This window comes from Phalacrocorax aristotelis, chromosome 5 (genome assembly GCF_949628215.1).
Source record: "Phalacrocorax aristotelis chromosome 5, bGulAri2.1, whole genome shotgun sequence".
NCBI classification, from domain to species: Eukaryota; Metazoa; Chordata; class Aves; order Suliformes; family Phalacrocoracidae; genus Phalacrocorax; species Phalacrocorax aristotelis.
The window spans coordinates 28,099,176-28,117,372 of NC_134280.1; the positions used below are offsets into that span (position 1 = coordinate 28,099,176).

Consider the following 18,197-nt stretch of genomic DNA (forward strand, 5'->3'; position numbering starts at 1 on the left):
AATAGCAACCCATGGTAAGAAATTTTTGGTGTGAAAAAATGTTCAATCGGTTATGGCTTTCTTGATGTGAGGGCTATTTCAGCAGTAAAAGCTAAGAAGGCAAGACTTGCTTAAAGAAATTGTTTTCAAGAGTGCTATGAGAATGCAAGTTAGCTTGTACTGCAAACCAGCACAGTTACGGAAAAACAGAACAAGCAGGTGAAAAGGTTGGAAACAACCATTTATGCTCTGTCATTTTTCAAAGACAACCATACGCAAATAAGCAAACACACTTCAGGAACGCAGACTTGTAACTAACATTCAGGAGCTTCACAATCCTTGCCCTCAAATCAAATTTATTTGGGAATATCATCATAGGAAATACGGACAAATACAGCAGAATAAAAACACACAGTTGTAGATTGCTTTGTTGAGAATTAAATAAAAAAAACCTGGCTAGATCATAACCCATAACAATATTACATAATATATCTGTCAGATATCTCAAGATAAAAATACAAAATAAAACTCTTGAGGGCTAATCTACAGCTACAGCTCCTCAGTGTGCTCAATGCAGGTGTACATGCCCATAATGCTGTGGGAGAGATGCATATACAAACACCATTTCTTATGGCCCCATGCAGTGTTTTGGTAGCGCAGCCTTACAGGTTTTGGAGAGAAACTACTGTTCAGGGAGAGGCTCTCTCAAGAAGCCCTTCTGTCATCCAAACGTGAATTTCACCCAAGGTCAAAGCCTTAACTAACATGTGTTGGCTATATCGGTCTTCTCCACCAAAGAAAATTTCTCCTCATTCAAACAACACACTAAGCTTTGGGTCACGTCCAGGCAAAATCTTGCTAAGAATAAAGGAAGAAAGAAAGAGAATCAGCTGGCATTAGAAAAACTAAGGACTTTTCTTGTATTTCAGTAACATCTACCACAGTGATTAAAACTGAATACAAATGAGTAAATAGGATTATTTATACAAAAATCACATTTCTATATTAATGAATGAGTTCTGCAGGCACTGAGTGCCTCCTGTGAGATCAGGAGCTCCTTCTAGTTTCTGCAGTGGGATATCTTGATGCCGGCTATAATAACAACAGGACACTGAGAGCCCCATGGGATGCTCCAAGTGCTCTGCAGAATCTGTTATAATTTCTGCTTGTATTTCCAGGAGAAAAATTCTCGCAGAGTATATAAATCACGATGGGACAGAAACACAGAGAAAAAAAGTCTGGTTCAACTATGGTAAAAGTTTTAAATTGAAAATACAATAAAAACGTGAAATTCTGATTGCTCCAGACTTTCAGTCTCAATTACAATGTTGAAGAACGCTCTGTAACAAACAAATACCTAACTGGCCTAGTTCTTAAAGACATCAGTCACATTTTGTTCTTTTCAAATTTCATGGGAACTACAGATGCTCAACATAGCTGAAATAAGGTCCAAAGTTCTCAGTTCTTAAACAACAAGGTTTTCTGCTGCCAGAGCATATGGCAATTTACAATTAAAAAATGTTGGGTATGAACATTATGTTTCTTTTCTTGTCATAATGACAATAAGAAACTATAAGATGGGTTATATTTTATTAAAAAGGAAAAAAAAAAAAAAAAGAGTCCAACATTCCCCAGAAGGATGCAAAGGTGCACAGAGTGGTCCAGGCTACTAATGATTTGCTCCAACACTAGCAGAGAATATATAAATTTTTAACTCTTAGCAAAAAATATCAATTGCGTTATAACATATATGATACAATTTCATTTGTTAACATTTCATTTGTTAACTGCACTGTACAGAAATTTGTCCATGCTAAATACAAGCCCTGGACTAGATACACAAAACAATTTAAATGCACTTTTTACATCCTATATGCACAAACATTTCTTAAGTTAAAACTATGCACACTATTTATGCATAGCGCATATATGGCTTACATATTCAATGACAGGAATTCCACCTTTTGGCATGCCCTTATCCCAGGGCTTGGAGCTCGCACTGGTCCCAGCTCAATTTCGATTGCTCCACTGTCAGAACAGAGATAGTCAACAGGTATGAACGTGTAAGGATCCCTCAGTCTAGGGTGATTGTTCTACAATTCCTTCTTCCATGGGGACAAAGCATGCCCTTGTTGAGGTTGAGCCTGACGCCTGTTGAGCTCTGGTTAGATCCCTGAAGCAGCAGGTGGATAGCACATAGGTCTCAAACGTCCATTGGCCTCTGCATAGAGGGAAGTGCCACCGCCTCCATGAGTCTTCTTCAGAATGGACCATGGCTGATTGTAAAGACTTTTTGTTCAGTGAGGTAATAACCACTGCGTCCAAAAAGGAGAACTGGGAATGCAGTGACCAGAGCCACCCAAGCACCTACAATGCAAAAGGGAGCATGGAAGTTTCCTGGCAGGTTCCAGCAGAGGGAAATGAGGTTGGCTGCAGCTGCATTGGGTGCCTGGGCAAGCCAGGAGAGGTCACGTGCAGCTCGAGGGAAGCAGAGATGAAAATGGGGTCTCTTTCTGGGTACAGTTTGGGCGGGAGGGCTCATTCTGAGGCTTCTTGCAGAGGTAACTGCCTGCATGCTCCGTTTCCACAGCATCTCAGTTAAAGATGGTCTGGTGTTTTCTTTTAACAAAACAAACACTATCAAGGATTTGCTGGATCCATGTTGTCACCTTTGCATTTGAGACAAACCGCGATATAAGGCTTCAGTGTCACCTTTGAGTCCTGTCTGAGAGGCAACACACTGTTTTGCTGATGTGAAGCAATTTTCCTGTATTCCTGCAGCTGTCTCTTCTGCCCTACAAAACAGTACGCACCAGCTTCGTGGTAGGGCTGACACCATTGCTGATGCCTTCCAAAATACTATAGGCTGAAAATGTTTTAGTCTTTAATCCTGGATGCTATTTAATTAATTTTAAAGATATATTTCAAATACTGATTTGTTAAACACCAGTTCTCTCCATATGGCAGCCACCACAGTGGGGAAGAATCATCATTCACGCAGGCTGGTCAGGATAACTCTAGAACTTCCCTGTATTGTCTACATATTTTTATTTCCAGATATTTCAAGGAAGCTAACAGGTAGGAGTTTAATGTTGCATGCAGCATGGTTGCATGAACAAGTGTCTATAGCAACATTTCATTTTGACTTTTCATTTCCATTGGACACCAGTAGCAGTGACACATAACAGCAATCCAGTGCAGATGATAAATGTCATGTTTTCACATGTCTCATGGTTAACCGGAAATGTTTGGTGTCAGTGACGCAATAAAGCAAGGTCCAACTTTGGCAGAAAAAAGTATTTTGGCTAGTTTAAGAAAGCAGAATAGAAGAGGAATTGCAACAACAAATACAGCTGAAATCTTGGGAGTTGTTAAGTGCCTTGAGTTACCGGCTCAGGGTTTTATGTTTTACAATTTTGATCATTTTGTCCAATCACTCTCCACAGAAACAGGATGATCCAAGAACAAGTTGACAGATAACAGCCTCTGAGAGCATGGGGTAGGAACAGCTAGAGTTCTTTTCTCCTGCAACAGAGGTCAAATGAAAATTCATAAGCAATAGATTTTTAGTATCATTACTTCCAGTAGTTAATGTATTTGAGTTGAGGATGGTTTATTGCATGACCATTTAGTCCGACATTAAGGATTCAGAGATGTAAAAGTATATTGTTTTTCCCTTCCTTATACTGAATGGCTTTTAAGAGGACATAGAATGGGGGTGTACCTTGTCCCCATTTAAAAATTTGTAATAAAATCACAACCGGAATAGAACAAAGAGGATAATAGTAGCAATTTTGAGTCTTTATGGTATAAAACTCTCCCCATTATAAGAAAGAAATGGCAAAATTACCTGTTGTGCCTGAAATGTCAGAAGCTTTTAAGAAATAGCAAATCTAGTTCTGTATCAGTGCTTCTTTTTGCTCAGTGGCTTTTACTATATCTTCTGACTTCTTACAGTGTTTAGGCTCACCTGGAAGATAAACAAATGTGACTGGGAACCTCAGTGAGGAAGTTAACCAAGTTAAAAGAATTTGCACAGCCCTAGACAGACAGGAACTTTTTCCCCCTAACATTTTTAAGGTTAAAATGAGGTTTCAGGCACTGCTTTCTTTAATTGCTTTCTCACCAGAGTAAGCATAGGATTGAATTAACTAATCATGACAGTTTATCCATAAGGCAAAAGATAGAACAAAAGCAACAGATCACATCATGAAAAAAATAGGAAGACATTTACATGAGTAAGTGTAAGTAAGGGTTTGATTTTGGTTTATTTTATCTTCCAACTTACTGAAAGTCAAAATTCACCCTCTGCAGCAAGTGCTGTGTAAATCTTCTTTAATGTAGGCTTTCAAATTGGGAGTAAGCTTCTCTCAGATAATGAAAGATGCCAGTGTCAAGTTCTAAGAATTCAATTAATTCAATCAGATAGGAGAAATGACACCGAGTGACACAAGCAGCTTTCAAAGTAAGTGATACAACATGAATTTCAAACCTCCAATCATAATATTAAGCTGTCGTTTAAGCTATTCCTTCAGTAATTTTGAAGGAGTACAGATGAGGAAATTATAACCTGAGATAGCAAGTATGGGGAGAATGTAGCAAACTTATGGTGTTATTTACGAACTATATAGTAACTTTTCTGTTTTAACCAGTTGATTGAGTGGTCCCACCAGTGATTAATAATGCTGATAAAGCACAGAAGTCTCAAAGCAGAGAAGATATTCTGGGAGAAGCATAAGAAAAGTTATAAAAATAAAAATAGAGGCAGAATAATATTTTTGAAAGACAGAACACAAAGGTACAAACAGCTGAAAGGGAAAGTGTGATTTGTGACCTGAAAGAAAAATTGAAAGACATCAAGGTGAAGTTGAAGAAGAGGCTTTCAGTTTAGAAAAAAGGAAGAGAGGAAAGGGAGCTTATGAGAATGAGACTGAGAAAAGAATAAAATTAATAAGCATGAGTTCAGCATGACATCACTGTAAACAAGTGAGAATTGCTACTGATTTTACCCTTGTTTCATTGCCATAAACAGTGGCAAAGCAAGCACTGCCCAGTCTGTAATGATGCCCCCTGCAGATGGGCCATATTGCCCTAAGCAGCACTCTTCCCCACCCCTTATTTTACATAAATTTAGTGTGGGTGGAATATAGGCAACCAGTTCTCCAAAGGTTTTTAAAGTCTCAAAATTGGACTAACATGAATTAGAACATGAATTTCTCCAGATCATTCAGCCTGCAGTTGTTTCTAAGGATTTAGCATAACTTTTATTATTTTCCATTAAAAAAGGGGGGTGGGGAGGGGTATGAAAATAAAAGCTATTGATCTAAATATTTAAATTTTATACTTGACATAGAGTGGTTAGTAGAGTTTTAGGAGTGGGACAGGAGTGGTTTGTGGAGGCCTTAAACCAAAAACTTTGCATATTTAATTTTCATAAAAACTAAACATTAAATTCTAAACCATACATAACTTCCTGTCAATGCATCACTTTTTTTTTAATGTGATCAACTCTGCCTTATGAATGGCTGCCAATGGCTGTTATCTTACAATCACTATCCTTTTTTTAAACTCAACCTTTGCTCTTTAATATAACCTTCCTTCCATCCTCATCCCATGCACCAGCACAGATACCTTCCCTTAGTACCAGGATCCTGATGTACTGTTACTCTGTTCAGCCACAGCGTGCCCAAGAAACACCAACGAACCAGGCATCATAGTGATCTGCACCCGCTTTGCATGGATGCAGAGGGTTCCACACTTGGCTGAGCACCACACAGCCATCGTGGCACTTAACGGTCACTAGCATTTGCATGGCACGGATAATTCTTTGATGCCATTTGCATTACCATAAATCAAACTGGCACGTTGTTGATGTGGATCTGTCCGCTGCTATCCACCCTGGTTATCCTCCAGAGGCTTTCAGTTACTGACTGCAGATGTTGAACGCTGTGTATAACTCCACGTGACTGGGTAGTCCTCTACTGTCATACAGAGTGAAGTTACTGATAATCTGTTTTATCACAGATTTATTATCTCCTTTACGTTTTGATATTAAGGATTAATGTGGCTATCATCATGAATGAAAAGTTAAAAGTGTGCCAATTAGCATTTATAAATCATTGAAACATGGAGTTGTTTAATTAAACATAAGCAGTTTTTAAAATTAATGTTCTAATTAATAAATCACTCAGGAGAAAAGGAAAATCATCACTTAAAAAAAATCACCTTGTAATAGTTCCACTTAACCTTGTAACATTCAATTAAGTGGAAGTGAGATGATGAAAAGGACAATTGTATTGTGGAGAAAAACAACATTCAGTCAGAACTGGAGTTCTTGTAATAGCAGCCTTCCAGTTCTCCCTTCGCACTGACCAGGACACAGGGCAGAGCTACTCCTGTTAATAAAATGCGATAGTCTCAGGAAGTACACCTAGAAAGAGATGTGATACAAGGAGAGGAAAACAGTCCCTTTTTTCTTTTTTTAACGGGGAACCCCCTCATCATAGGACATCCAAACATTCAGTGACAGTTCCCAAGAATGCAGATAGATCATCCTCCCCTGTGTTCCCTACCTCTGTTATAATTCAATTGCTCACTCGCAGAAAACCGATCTGAGTTTTTTGCTTTTTATAAAGACAGAACAATTACAGCTAACTTATGACATTTTAATCTGAATAACTATGTTGCATTTTTTGTTATAATCTATCTCATCCTCCCAGCCCCAGAGCCCACAGGTGCTTACTTCTCAGCCCTAGGAGTCAGCAAGCACTCTGGACATCTCTTTAGCCTTCTACCCCTCATCTTCAGTACAGAAAGTACAGAGGTAAAAAAGCCTGTAGTATGGAAAGCACTAATGATGTCCTGATGGATGTATAGTGCTTCTTAGAATACTCAAATAATCCTAATTTGGGAAGCAGGGAAAAAAATAAGGTCATGTGTATGCTACCTTCTGCTTGCTTGCAGTGACATTCCATTGAAAATATCTGACCTTCGTTAAAAGAGTCCTGTCTGGATCTGCTGGCCATCAACAGAGGTGCAAAAGTGAAAAGTAGAGATGCTACCTGTGCTATACCTCCCTTCTGTGCCAGGTGCTACTGCATCATACACAACACACTCACTCTCGACCATCTCAAACATCATGTGACAGAGAAAAAGTAGGGGGGAGTGAGAAAACAGGCACTGATGTGCTTTGTAGTTATGACTTCTACACACTGCAGCGATGAAAACTCTTACAAAAGCACTAATATTGAATATCTACCTTTCGACAACAACAATGACAGTTTAATGTCATTCCCTCCATTTAGAATGATATTAAAACATTTCACCACTGTGAAATAGAAATGTGAAGCAATTCAAGAAGCAACTGGACAATGCTCTCAGAGATATGGTGTCAATTTGGGGCTGTCCTATGCAGGGGCAGGAGTTGGACTTGATGATCCTTGCGGGTCCCTTCCAACTCAGGACATTCTCTGATTCTATGAAACTCTTTAGCCTGTGTTTTCCCTTTGGTATTGAATATTGCAGACTATTCCAGTACTAAATGCCTGCATTGCCTGTCTTTTCAGTTACCTTTAACACGGTGGCACAATCTCTGCAGAGGTACTTAAAGTTGCTGCTGAAACCCAATATTCATTCATTTCATCTCAAAAAGCCATGACCTGAGTCTCACCATGTGTTTGTAGAAAGTCTGCTGCCCCAGCCACTGCACATTACAGTGAGGTAAATACCTGCAGTATACATTCTTAATTGGCAGGCACAGAAAAAGCCCACCATATATGTCATTTATTTATATCATCTATGACATAGTTGAAAAATTAATACTAGGTCTCCTCTGCAGTTTATTAGAAGAACAAAGTTCTGTGAAAAGATCAGTGCTGACTTAACAGATTACAGTATTTAAATAATGTATAGATAGATTTCTCACTACATAGTAACATGGCTGGTCTGTCCTTAGGAAAGAATGTTTTAAGAATATGATGACATAGTCCCTCTGTAAATAATTTCAAAAGACCATAAAATATTCAAAATATTTTTCTATGACATTTAAATATTGGGAAAATAGGGAAAACATAAGAATAAGTTGTTATTAAATTTAAAGTATAAATCAAACTATTTAATGACATAAAATCAGAATGTAAATGATATCATGACCGACCAACAGATCCCTACAATGGAAGAAGGCTCAATGGAGATGGGCAAGGGGCATGTGCCCATCAAGCTCAGGAGATAATGCAAGGGGTGACTGACCAGAGCTGTTGCAAGAAACCTGACAATCTCAGCACAAAGGGGAGCAGAGGGTGGCCTTTGGTTTAGATAAGTACTTGTGTCAGTTAAGTGAATCCACTGACTATATCACAGTTGAGGGGGACCAACTGGTGGTGTAGATGTTTCTCCCCAAGCTCATTAAAAGAGTGTGACTGTCTTCCTGAGTTAGCCAGGCCAGCGTGGAGGGAGTGAACACATGGCTTAAGCCAATATAGAGTATAAACTACACAACTAGCAAAAGAATTTTGAAGCGAGCAATGGGCTTGAGCTGGCTTCAACGTGTGTATGCCTTACTGGTGACACCCAGCATTGTGACAGTGAGCATATTCTAGAGACCAGTAATGGGACTCACTTGAGCATTGTCATTGAGCTGTGTATTGCAATTGCTCTATTTTACTAAGTGTAACTTACATTTGTACTGTGCTTTCAGTATACTTTGTATCACTCTGCTAAATCAGAAATTCCATGTAACATCAACTATCTTCCGGTAGTTAACATTATATCCTTCACATATGGAATATCTAAAAGAACCTGGTCAGAGAGTGTTGGACTCTGACATTAATATGCACCAGAAACCAAGCAAAACATTCATCAATCTCTCCATTTACCTGGGTATTTATCTATGCTGGAAAACGAACACAAAAATCACTGGAGGAAATGGATGAGAGTAAATTCAACATACTACAGTGAACAGAAGTTTCACATAAAATGACAACTAAAAATGCCTTTAAATGTCATATGCCTTTAAAAATAACATTTAACCTATATCCTTATTCTATGCATAGTAGCACTCTACTAACAATTCATGATAGCGTAAATCAGAAATCCAGCTTCATCTTGTGGTTTTCTGACTCGAGGGACTATAAATTACTTACAAAGGGATCCATGAGAAGTTCATGAGACTAAAAGAAAAACTTTCTGTAGGCTTAAGCTGGCTCACCAGGGATGCATATTTCTACTGGAAAAATTTTAAGGATTCACAGGTCTAAACAGGTGAAAAGTCACTATTCTAGAATGCAAGATCCAAAGAATTGGGAATGCATAAGTTCTCCTAATTTCCCATGACAACAGCATTTTGACAACATCATTTCCTGTGACAATATAATTTCCTATGACAACACCAACAACTGATGACTACATTTGTTCACAAACCATATCGGATGAACAGTTTTCAAACTAATTTGAAGACCTGTTCCAAACAGAATTTTACATTGGCTGGGCATGTGTTCAATCAATGGTGTGAGCAGTAGCCTCTACTTTTTACACACCCTTGCCAGCAGGAAAAGGCACAGCTTGCAGTAAAGGAGGGTTTCGGGAAAAATCCTTTCAGTTCCCTTTCATTTCCAAAGATCTTTGTACAGCAGTTTAAGATTTTCAGGCATAGATATTTAGTTTCAGCGCAGAAACCTGCCTTTCTATACCAAAACTTTCTGTGGCAATAAGCAGCAAGAGAAATGTGTGCTGCAAAACCACCAACAGCTCAGATGTAAGTTGGGGGATCCCAGTAAGGGAGTATTGGCTCATCACTCAGGCTCTGGAGTTGCCTTAAAAATAACTTGCTGCTTCTCTTACTGTGTGATTAATCACTTGATGCAGTTATGTCTCCTGCTATATCTCCCCTTTTTCCATGACTTGTTATTAGTCCATGGCTTAAGTACATCTTTAGTGATGCAAGAGCTGACCAAAGTCCTCATATGAGCTCAGGCTTTTACTTCCAGACCTTACCAATACTATTTATTTCCACAAAATAACTGAATCAATCTCTTATTTCTATTTCATTATTTATCTGAACTTTTTTTGAATATTGCCATCTCTAGTGAAGGAACATCTTTGGACCAGTGGAATTCATGTTATTAAAACTTTTTTACCATTTTCAAGAAAAAAGTAGTTTCCAGATTGTGTTTGCCTCTGGAAATACACTATTACAAACTCAGCCATTTCTTACCCTTTTCATAAATTTTGCAGTTTGAAGTGTTAAAATAAAAAGCATTCTGTAGAAAATTCCCTGCCTTAGAAAATGAATGAGATTAGCTTTTTCTAAAATAAGAAATCTCTTTTCTCATAGGAAAGGTGGAATGTAAAGATTGACAAGGCAACAGAGTGCATTAACTCTCTGCTGAGTTGTATCTGACCTCTTAAACAGCATTTTTGTTGGTCAGCCATCTAAAGACCCCCAAGGACAGCTACACCACAACTGCCTTCTGCATAGTTTGAAAGATGTAAGATATAGCTTTTTCTACTGTGTTCATCATCCAGGAGATGGGAAACTTTTCTAAGGCACTTAAATTCCAAGTTGGATTTTAATACAAAAATCAGTACAAAAAATACATGTCAGAAGACAAAAATGCCAATTATTAGACAGCTTCTAATGCTGTGAAATTAATTTTAGTGTAAATATTTTGATTTAGGACCCTAAATTAACCATCTGTTATTTCTGATGTTAAAAACCTGTCAACAAGAAAAGCATGGAGCGCTGGAATGGGGAACTCTAGAATAAGTGGGAGTTATCCATAAAAAGCATTTTTGAGAAATATGCCAAGTCGTATACTTATGTCTAAGCTAAGCCTTATAGCCTTCAGTGTTGCTGCTCAGACAATGACATACTTCTGGCACATTATTGCAAGGCTCACTGTCATAAAAGCATTAATGAGTTAAGCATTTTAATTAGAAGTGAGGAAACGAAGTGTCATTATATGCCTCGATTATTCTTATTACCTTAATTCCTCAAAGCTTATTCTAATAACAACCAAATTCAGAAAATAAAAAGAAAGTGCAGTGTCTGTCTCTTACTTTGATAATATCTATTCCTATTGCTTGGGCATCTTGCCCTTGATACTGTCTTACAATCAACAGATACCAAATCACAGCTAGCTTGTGATAAAATCCTTATATTCTAAAAAAAATATTCTGACATTATAGGGATTTCCTGGTTGCTCCACTTGTCCTGCTAGCTACAGTGTCAGGAGACTGATGTTTCTCATTAAGGGAATGACACAGTCCCATGACTACTACAGTTAGCAAATTCCATCTACTTAGAGTTAACTCTAAAATTCACATTACATTTAGTAAAATAGATATGGTTTACAAAATAATAATCATATTAGGTGCCTAAACTAAGAGGGGTGCATTGTAATAGCATAAGTATAATTACCTATTTGAAGAGAAAATATTAGATAGTTCCGTTTTGAAAGTTTACCTCATTTTCCGATAAAAAACCTGCAATTTAATTGCAAATATGCATCTTCAAATCACTTTAAAATCATCCTTCCAGTTCAACTAAAGGTCTTGGTATTTTACATAAAAAATTTTCTGCTAGATTCTAAAGAGCTAATATCAAGGAGATTATATTTGTTTATATCAAACAGCTTTTACTTGCTGGTTTTAGGACACTATTGTTTCTACATATGCCTTAAGAAACTGTCTTACACTGGTGGTTTGTACGACACCTTATTTTGATATTTTACATTACTGTCGATGTTTGACAGGGAGATACCAGACACTGCTGCAGCTTCACCCTGGACAGCTTCATTAGATTGACTGGTGCTCTGTGATGAAGCATTACCATTCAGTGGGTCTGTATTCTGTGTTTCTTGCTGGGCATCGGTGAGATCTTTCTGGTTCGGATCAGAGTTAGTGCATTTTTCTGAGTTGGATTCATCACTCAGAGGAGTGTCGAAAGAGACTACTTGTAGGACGATGGATCTGGGAGGACAGGTTGTACCATCGCTTCCCTGACTACTCTCATTTTGTATCCTTGTTGTCTCTTCCTGTAACTGTGCATCTGTGGAATTTCTGCTTTGGTCTTTTTCCTGTTCACCAACATTTTTCACAAGTTCTTCTACAAAGAGGGAACAAAATAGGTGAATTAGATAAGAAGGATATGCTACAATTGCTTGATATCAGAGTAGCGACTGATAGAGCTGCACATGGGAATATTGTGAACATTGACTTTCTGCATGGGGACACGTGCGCTGGTGTGTTTAATATGAGTCAGATTCTGCTCCTGATTATACTATAGCAACTGAACCATAGTGGTCCACTTTCTGGTTTCATCTCTGATTTGCCCTTCTTTTTTTTGGCCATAGTACAAAGCGAGGAGCATCATCAGACACACTTAAGCTGAAGGATGGGAGCAGGAGGACCCCATGCTGCAGGCACGTCCCCCAGCAGTGGTGTTTACCACCACAGGACTAGGCAGAGCAGAGCTCATTCAGTTCTGCAACATAGAAAGGCCATGGAGGGCAGCACCTTGCTGGGGATGGGGGAGGCATCAGAACTGAAGGGATGCCCTGAAAAGAGTTGACCTATCAGCCTGGAAAAGTCCAGAATGCCAGCTAATACAGAGCTTCAGCTGGACCAAGTTATAGAGGGTTACACACATGCAATCCAGTACGGCTGCCGTTACAGCTAGTGGCACATACAGGATGGGAAGGAAGAAATACAGGGGAAATTGTGCTTCAGGGGACAGCAGCTACAGGAGAAAGTAATGTCTGTGGAAGGCTCTATTTCTTGCTCTGTTGCAGACTTGGAGAACAGTACAAATGAAATGGCCCAGAGTAAAAGGAGACAGAACAGCGCAGCACAGAAAGGTGGTACCAGGAAGAACTAGAAGATGAAGGAAACAGAGAATGAAAAACTTGCAATGGAGGGTGAGAAGTCTGATAAAAATAACTGTACCACCTTCATGGAGGGCCTATTTCTCTTACTATTAGAATCTCTGTTTCATAAATTCAGATTTTAGAATCCGTGTACTACTATAAAAGATACAAAACACTATCAATTTAAAAACTGAAAGCATTGAAGTTTGAACAACACCTCCACAAAATAACTGTGTGATATTGCATAAAATTTCTAACATGGCTGTGCACAATGTATTAAGGAAGGAAACCAAGCACTGAGATATTTACTGAGTTCAACCAGCAGCTCCTAGAAACTCTGGTTGTGAGTGACCAGCCCAAATACAGGTCAAAAGTGATTGAATATGACAACTGAAAGATAGCCCAGTCTGTAGTCACGTTTCTACCACAGTCAGCATTTGGCATCTTCATCACCTCACTTTTCTGAATCCAAAGGAAGCTGCCCCTGAAGTACAATTTGGCCTGTGAAAGGGGATGGAAAGGAACACCTCCAAATCTGAACTGATGTGCAGAAGCATGGAACAATTAAATATTTCCTTCTTTTGTCAGTTCTTATACTTCCTGTCATGCTTTTTAAAAAATCAAGAACTTTCAAATCTGAGCAATTTCTACATTTTTAAGCCATTTTTTTTACAAACTTTAGAGACCTGCTTGTTTTGGACTCCAAATCTTCTGAAACTTGGACAGATACTCTTTTCCTCCAGATTTCAGTGCAGCTCTTACAAAGAAGTCGTTGGGCTAAAGACGTTAAGAAATATGTATATGCAGCTTGAAGGAAATCTCATGTTCAATCCAGACATGTTAATTAAAGCATCTGTCACTCATGGTATAATCTACCTACCTAAGGCTTTTGTCCCAAGAAACTGATTTATGTGCCATATTTGCCTCCATATGGCAGAGCTACAAGAATTTTTCCTTAACTTTATAAAAAATCCATGGAAAATCCAACATAAAATATTTCAGATGCTGTTCAGATGCATCTGTAAGTTGAGGAATGCAAAGGTGAACTATAATCACACATGAAACTGTAATATTAACTTAACTCATGCTACAAAAGGTGGCTTTTTTAACCTGAAAGCTGGTAAGAACAGACAGTATTTTTCTCACAGAATGGTGTTTTAGGACAATGCTAACCAGAATTCAGATTTGCCTTGGTGTAACTGGGTGGCTGACCACTTCATTCCCATATTAGAAATCTCAGAATATTCATACAGGCAAAACCCACTATTATTTTTTAGTTCATAAAGCTGAATATCTAAACTTAAAATGTCTTTCCTTCACTCCCTACTGAACTTAAACTGGCAAATGAAGCTTAACAGTTTAATCAGAACAACGCTGATGGCCTGTTTTTAACTTCCGTCATGATGGTCTTTTATCTCAATGACTGTCCTTGAGATTATCTCAAGCATGTCTGTTTAAGGATATCTAAAACACAGCAAAACTCAGGTGTATGCATATCTGATGGATGTGGCTTTGAAATGGAGTATCACTGTACCAAGTGTACCAAGTACCTGATAACATATTAGTTAAATGTCATACCTATTGCATTTAAACTGGTGCAATACTATTTATTCCAGAAGTCAGCAGAAAGGAATATGTGAGAAAAATATGATCTTGTATGAAAAATACTCTGGCATTTTAAAATCTGTGGAGTTAAAACTATTGCTAAACATCAGTCTTTTTATGGTGATAATCATATCTGTGATTACCATTCCATGGTGATAAAATTTCAAAGTCACTCTCAGTTAAATAAACTTGAAGAAAAGTATCTTGTTCATGTGAGAAGAGTTTGTTAAGGGCAACGAGGAGGACTGGCTGGTAGTTGTGACTGAGACTGAGAAGCCTCAAGTACAAAATCCTCAATGATAATATCACAACTTTCACTAAGACCACCAATCCTTTCTCTTGGTCTCAAGTCTCTCATCTGCTGGATGTCTGAGTCTATGTTCTGACTTGCTTTGCTCCACTCAGCTTCAATCCTTTTGAAATCCAGTGCGAAAAAGATGAAAAAACCTGGATTCTTATGGTATATCAGCTATTTGTGGAATATGCTATACATGCTGGAAAAATACAGATTTCCATAATAGCTAACTATTGTACTCTATAGTATATAGGACCTTTATAACTGGCATTTTCTATCATTTCTGCTGTCCTATCACTCCGATGAAACAGAAATATTTAGCAGTCTTTAAAAGAGACTGAGACTGGGACAGTGGCTGAATAACTAAAATTCAATCAGGGCACTGCTCAGTTAATACCATCAGAAATTGCATAAGAAGCAATTTCGTAAGAGAAGCAGAGTTGGCATGATGTTTGATCCCCAGTGCTGGACAATAAGAATTGCAATAAGTACTGCAGCAGAGCCTCTGCCTCCAGCCAGCCACAAACTGCCAGGACCCACCGAGGGCAGCAGGCAAGGCTGCTGCCCCATACCCTGTACTGGGCTGCTGGGAAGAGCAAGTTCCTCCTCCCCTTTGGGCACACATTGCCATGGCCAGCTGCAGATGGAAATGGCGTATGTTAAATGAACAGTGTAACTTGGCATTTGCAACATTGACAATATTTAATAAGAGTAAATAGATGAATAAGATTAATAAGGTTAAACAACCTTCTTGACCCTTTAGAAAACTCCCCCTTTTTTTTTTTGGGGGGGGGGGGAGGGCTGTCATTAGGCACTGAACAGCTTAAGGATTATCACATCCATTTGGATAAAGGCAGTCAAGTGTGTTGTGCAGTGTAGTCAACTCAGGGTATGTGTTATTGTTGATCTCTCTGTTTTAACTTGGTAAAAAGTGTCTGGAGCCAGGCCTCTTTACATATTTTCAACTGTTTGGTATTGTTTTCTTTACAAGAACCCAAGTGTTACTCAGAAAAAAAATTGTGTGAGTTAATCTGTAAAACAAATGGCTCCTTCTAACTGGTCTGTTAGGGGTGACTCAATCTCATCCCTTTCTTCTGTACTTCTGTGCCCTTTCCAAACTCCTGCCTTAAATCACTGTCCTTCATGAGAAGCCACAATGGCACTTGATATGTAAACATGGTAAAAGTGGTGTCTTTCTTCCCTTGTGTTTAGGCTGGGCTGTTGGCAAAATAATTGTAATGCATTGTTTGTTTGGAAAACTCGTAGAGTCATATAAGGCAATAGCCAAATTTCAGAACAGTTGAAAAATTCTGGTACTTAGTAATTTTGCATCTACAGAAAATGCATTAATTAGTGAAGGTGACTTCTTCCCCCTCCCCTTTTCACCAGATGCTACTCTTCTTTCATTAAGTCACCTTTTCTTTTGGCTTAATAAGTCTCTGAAAATTGAAGTGAGTTCTTTAAGTCCTGTTTCTTTTATTGTTTGCTGGAGTGAATGGGAGCACTGAATTCCTGTCAGCCCAATGAAGGACTAAACTGTCCACGAAACACTAAAACTGTCATACAGCTCGTTCTCTAGCACCATGACGCAGGACGCCGTGGTCTCCAAAGTATCGCTGCTCTGCTGCTCTAGAAGATCTGGTGAGTCTGTGTTATCAACTACAATGCTGATTTCCACCAGCTCAGTTATGTTACTGCCTGTGTATGCAGCAACACTTTCAGGGCATGGCCTATTAAATGATGAGGAAGCTTTTCTACATTTTGGTACTTTCTCTTCAGTATATGTCCACCGTCTTTCTTTTCCTGGCCTTTCTGTAATAAGAAACAGAGCATTCAACTATTATAATCTGCACAGTACAGGGCTTCTAAGATACCTTTCTGTCTTCAGCAACTGTACCACTTGAGCATGTACTAGCTTAACAAGAGTGGAGAGGAAAAACACAAAAGCCATGTCTAAACATAACACCTCGACTCAGCTAATGGCAGCGACTGCCATAGCACTAAACCCCAGTAAGGCAAATGTCTGCTGAATCACATTGCAGTTTTCTTTGGCTGTGTTGAAAATAAGCTACAATAACTTACTCTTACAGAAAGACATAATGATATTGAAGTATTAAGAATTAGCAAAGTTCTGAATTAGAGAGAAAAGCTGTTCATCTCACTAAGAATTAAATTATTTGAGGAATCTGTAGTGAAGAATGTTTCTGGATGTTATGATCAAAATTACCACAAACTTTGATTTTTTGTCTGCTGGACCAAAACCGGGACATCATGGGAAGGAACTGCACCTTCCTAAAAGACATGTCCTCACATCAGCCATTTTAAAGAGAAGAGGAAAAGACTGGCAATAAGCATCAAAACTTTGGAGAAAATGAAAGGCCTGACCCTGGTGCCTCGGGGACTCCCAAGTAAGTTTAAAGGTATGTCCAAGAGATCCCAAACAACCATGATTTTTCCCTACCAACCTGCCATTTGTAAACCCAAGAATACATTGAAGTAACCCATGGCATTATTTAGACACTGATTCCTTCCACTTTCAACTCCTCACATAAATTTCATCACCGATATAGGAGTATATAAAATCACTGTGAACCACATAATCCAGTGGCATTTGATGTCAGAGCATTACATCATACAGAGAAAGTAGCAAAGGCTTAATTAGCTACCAAGACTTTTTACTAAAAGATTTGGTTAAAAATAACTTGTGAGTTTATTGTTTCCTAGGGTGTCTACCTCCACCTTTTACTTCTCTTTTGCTGTTTAGCTGTAAGCACAGGGGCTTAAGTGCTGGGACTTTCTGGAGAAGGGAAGGGAGGGACATGTTTTTTTGAGCCTACTAGAGGGAAAAGGTGTTTTAAGTCATGTAGTTTGTCACACGCAGAGGCAGGCCAGCTCTCTGGTGTATACTCCAGGGGGATATATAACAGGTTCTGTTACCACGTTCAGTTATCATTCCTTAGTGTGTGGGTTACCAAAAGTTACAAAGTTTCTTACTACTCTTAGCTCAACCAATTTATGGCACTTCCTCAGACCATGGTGAAAAAGTCTCTTTTTCCCACTGTTCTTAACACTTTTCTGGATTAGCTGATCATTTTGAACATGAAAAAAAAAAAAACAGAATATATCATGATCATTTTCATGAGCTCAAAAACTGTTTATGACCTAAACATTTTAGCACTGCAATTAAAATCACTGTCACTGGTCCTAGATGGGACACCTTTAGCCCCTGAATTTATTTTTGTCCAACAGATTAAAACAGTCTATTAGGGTAGATTTCATGTGCCAAACTGTATGTCGGTTTCTGTGATTGTCACACACATCCTCCCACTGCCCACCCTTCCTAGCGGCTGCTAAATTACGTTAACATGCTATCAGATCATCACTCTCAGATTTTCGCATTTCAGCAGCTGGTACTATCTTATTAGTGCGTCTGCAGAGAAAATCTTTAAGACAAA

General features: G+C 38.6%; 1 protein-coding gene across 5 annotated transcripts in view; it reads right to left on the reverse strand.

Annotated features, from left to right (window-relative positions):
- Positions 1 to 318: 318 nt before the first annotated feature.
- PDE1A (phosphodiesterase 1A) overlaps positions 319 to 18,197 on the reverse strand; it is a 165,335-nt gene continuing 147,456 nt past the window's right edge. For 4 of the 5 annotated variants that reach the window (XM_075093667.1, XM_075093666.1, XM_075093669.1 and 1 more), the window contains 3 exons: positions 11,807 to 12,082; positions 3,830 to 3,949; positions 319 to 3,504 (listed from right to left, as the gene is read on the reverse strand). In XM_075093667.1, coding sequence (XP_074949768.1) covers positions 3,873 to 3,949; positions 11,807 to 12,082 — 353 coding nt within the window. In that variant the 3' untranslated portion in view covers positions 319 to 3,504; positions 3,830 to 3,872. The remainder of the gene's footprint in view (positions 3,505 to 3,829; positions 3,950 to 11,806; positions 12,083 to 18,197) is intronic. The other variant, XM_075093670.1, reaches the window with a different exon arrangement.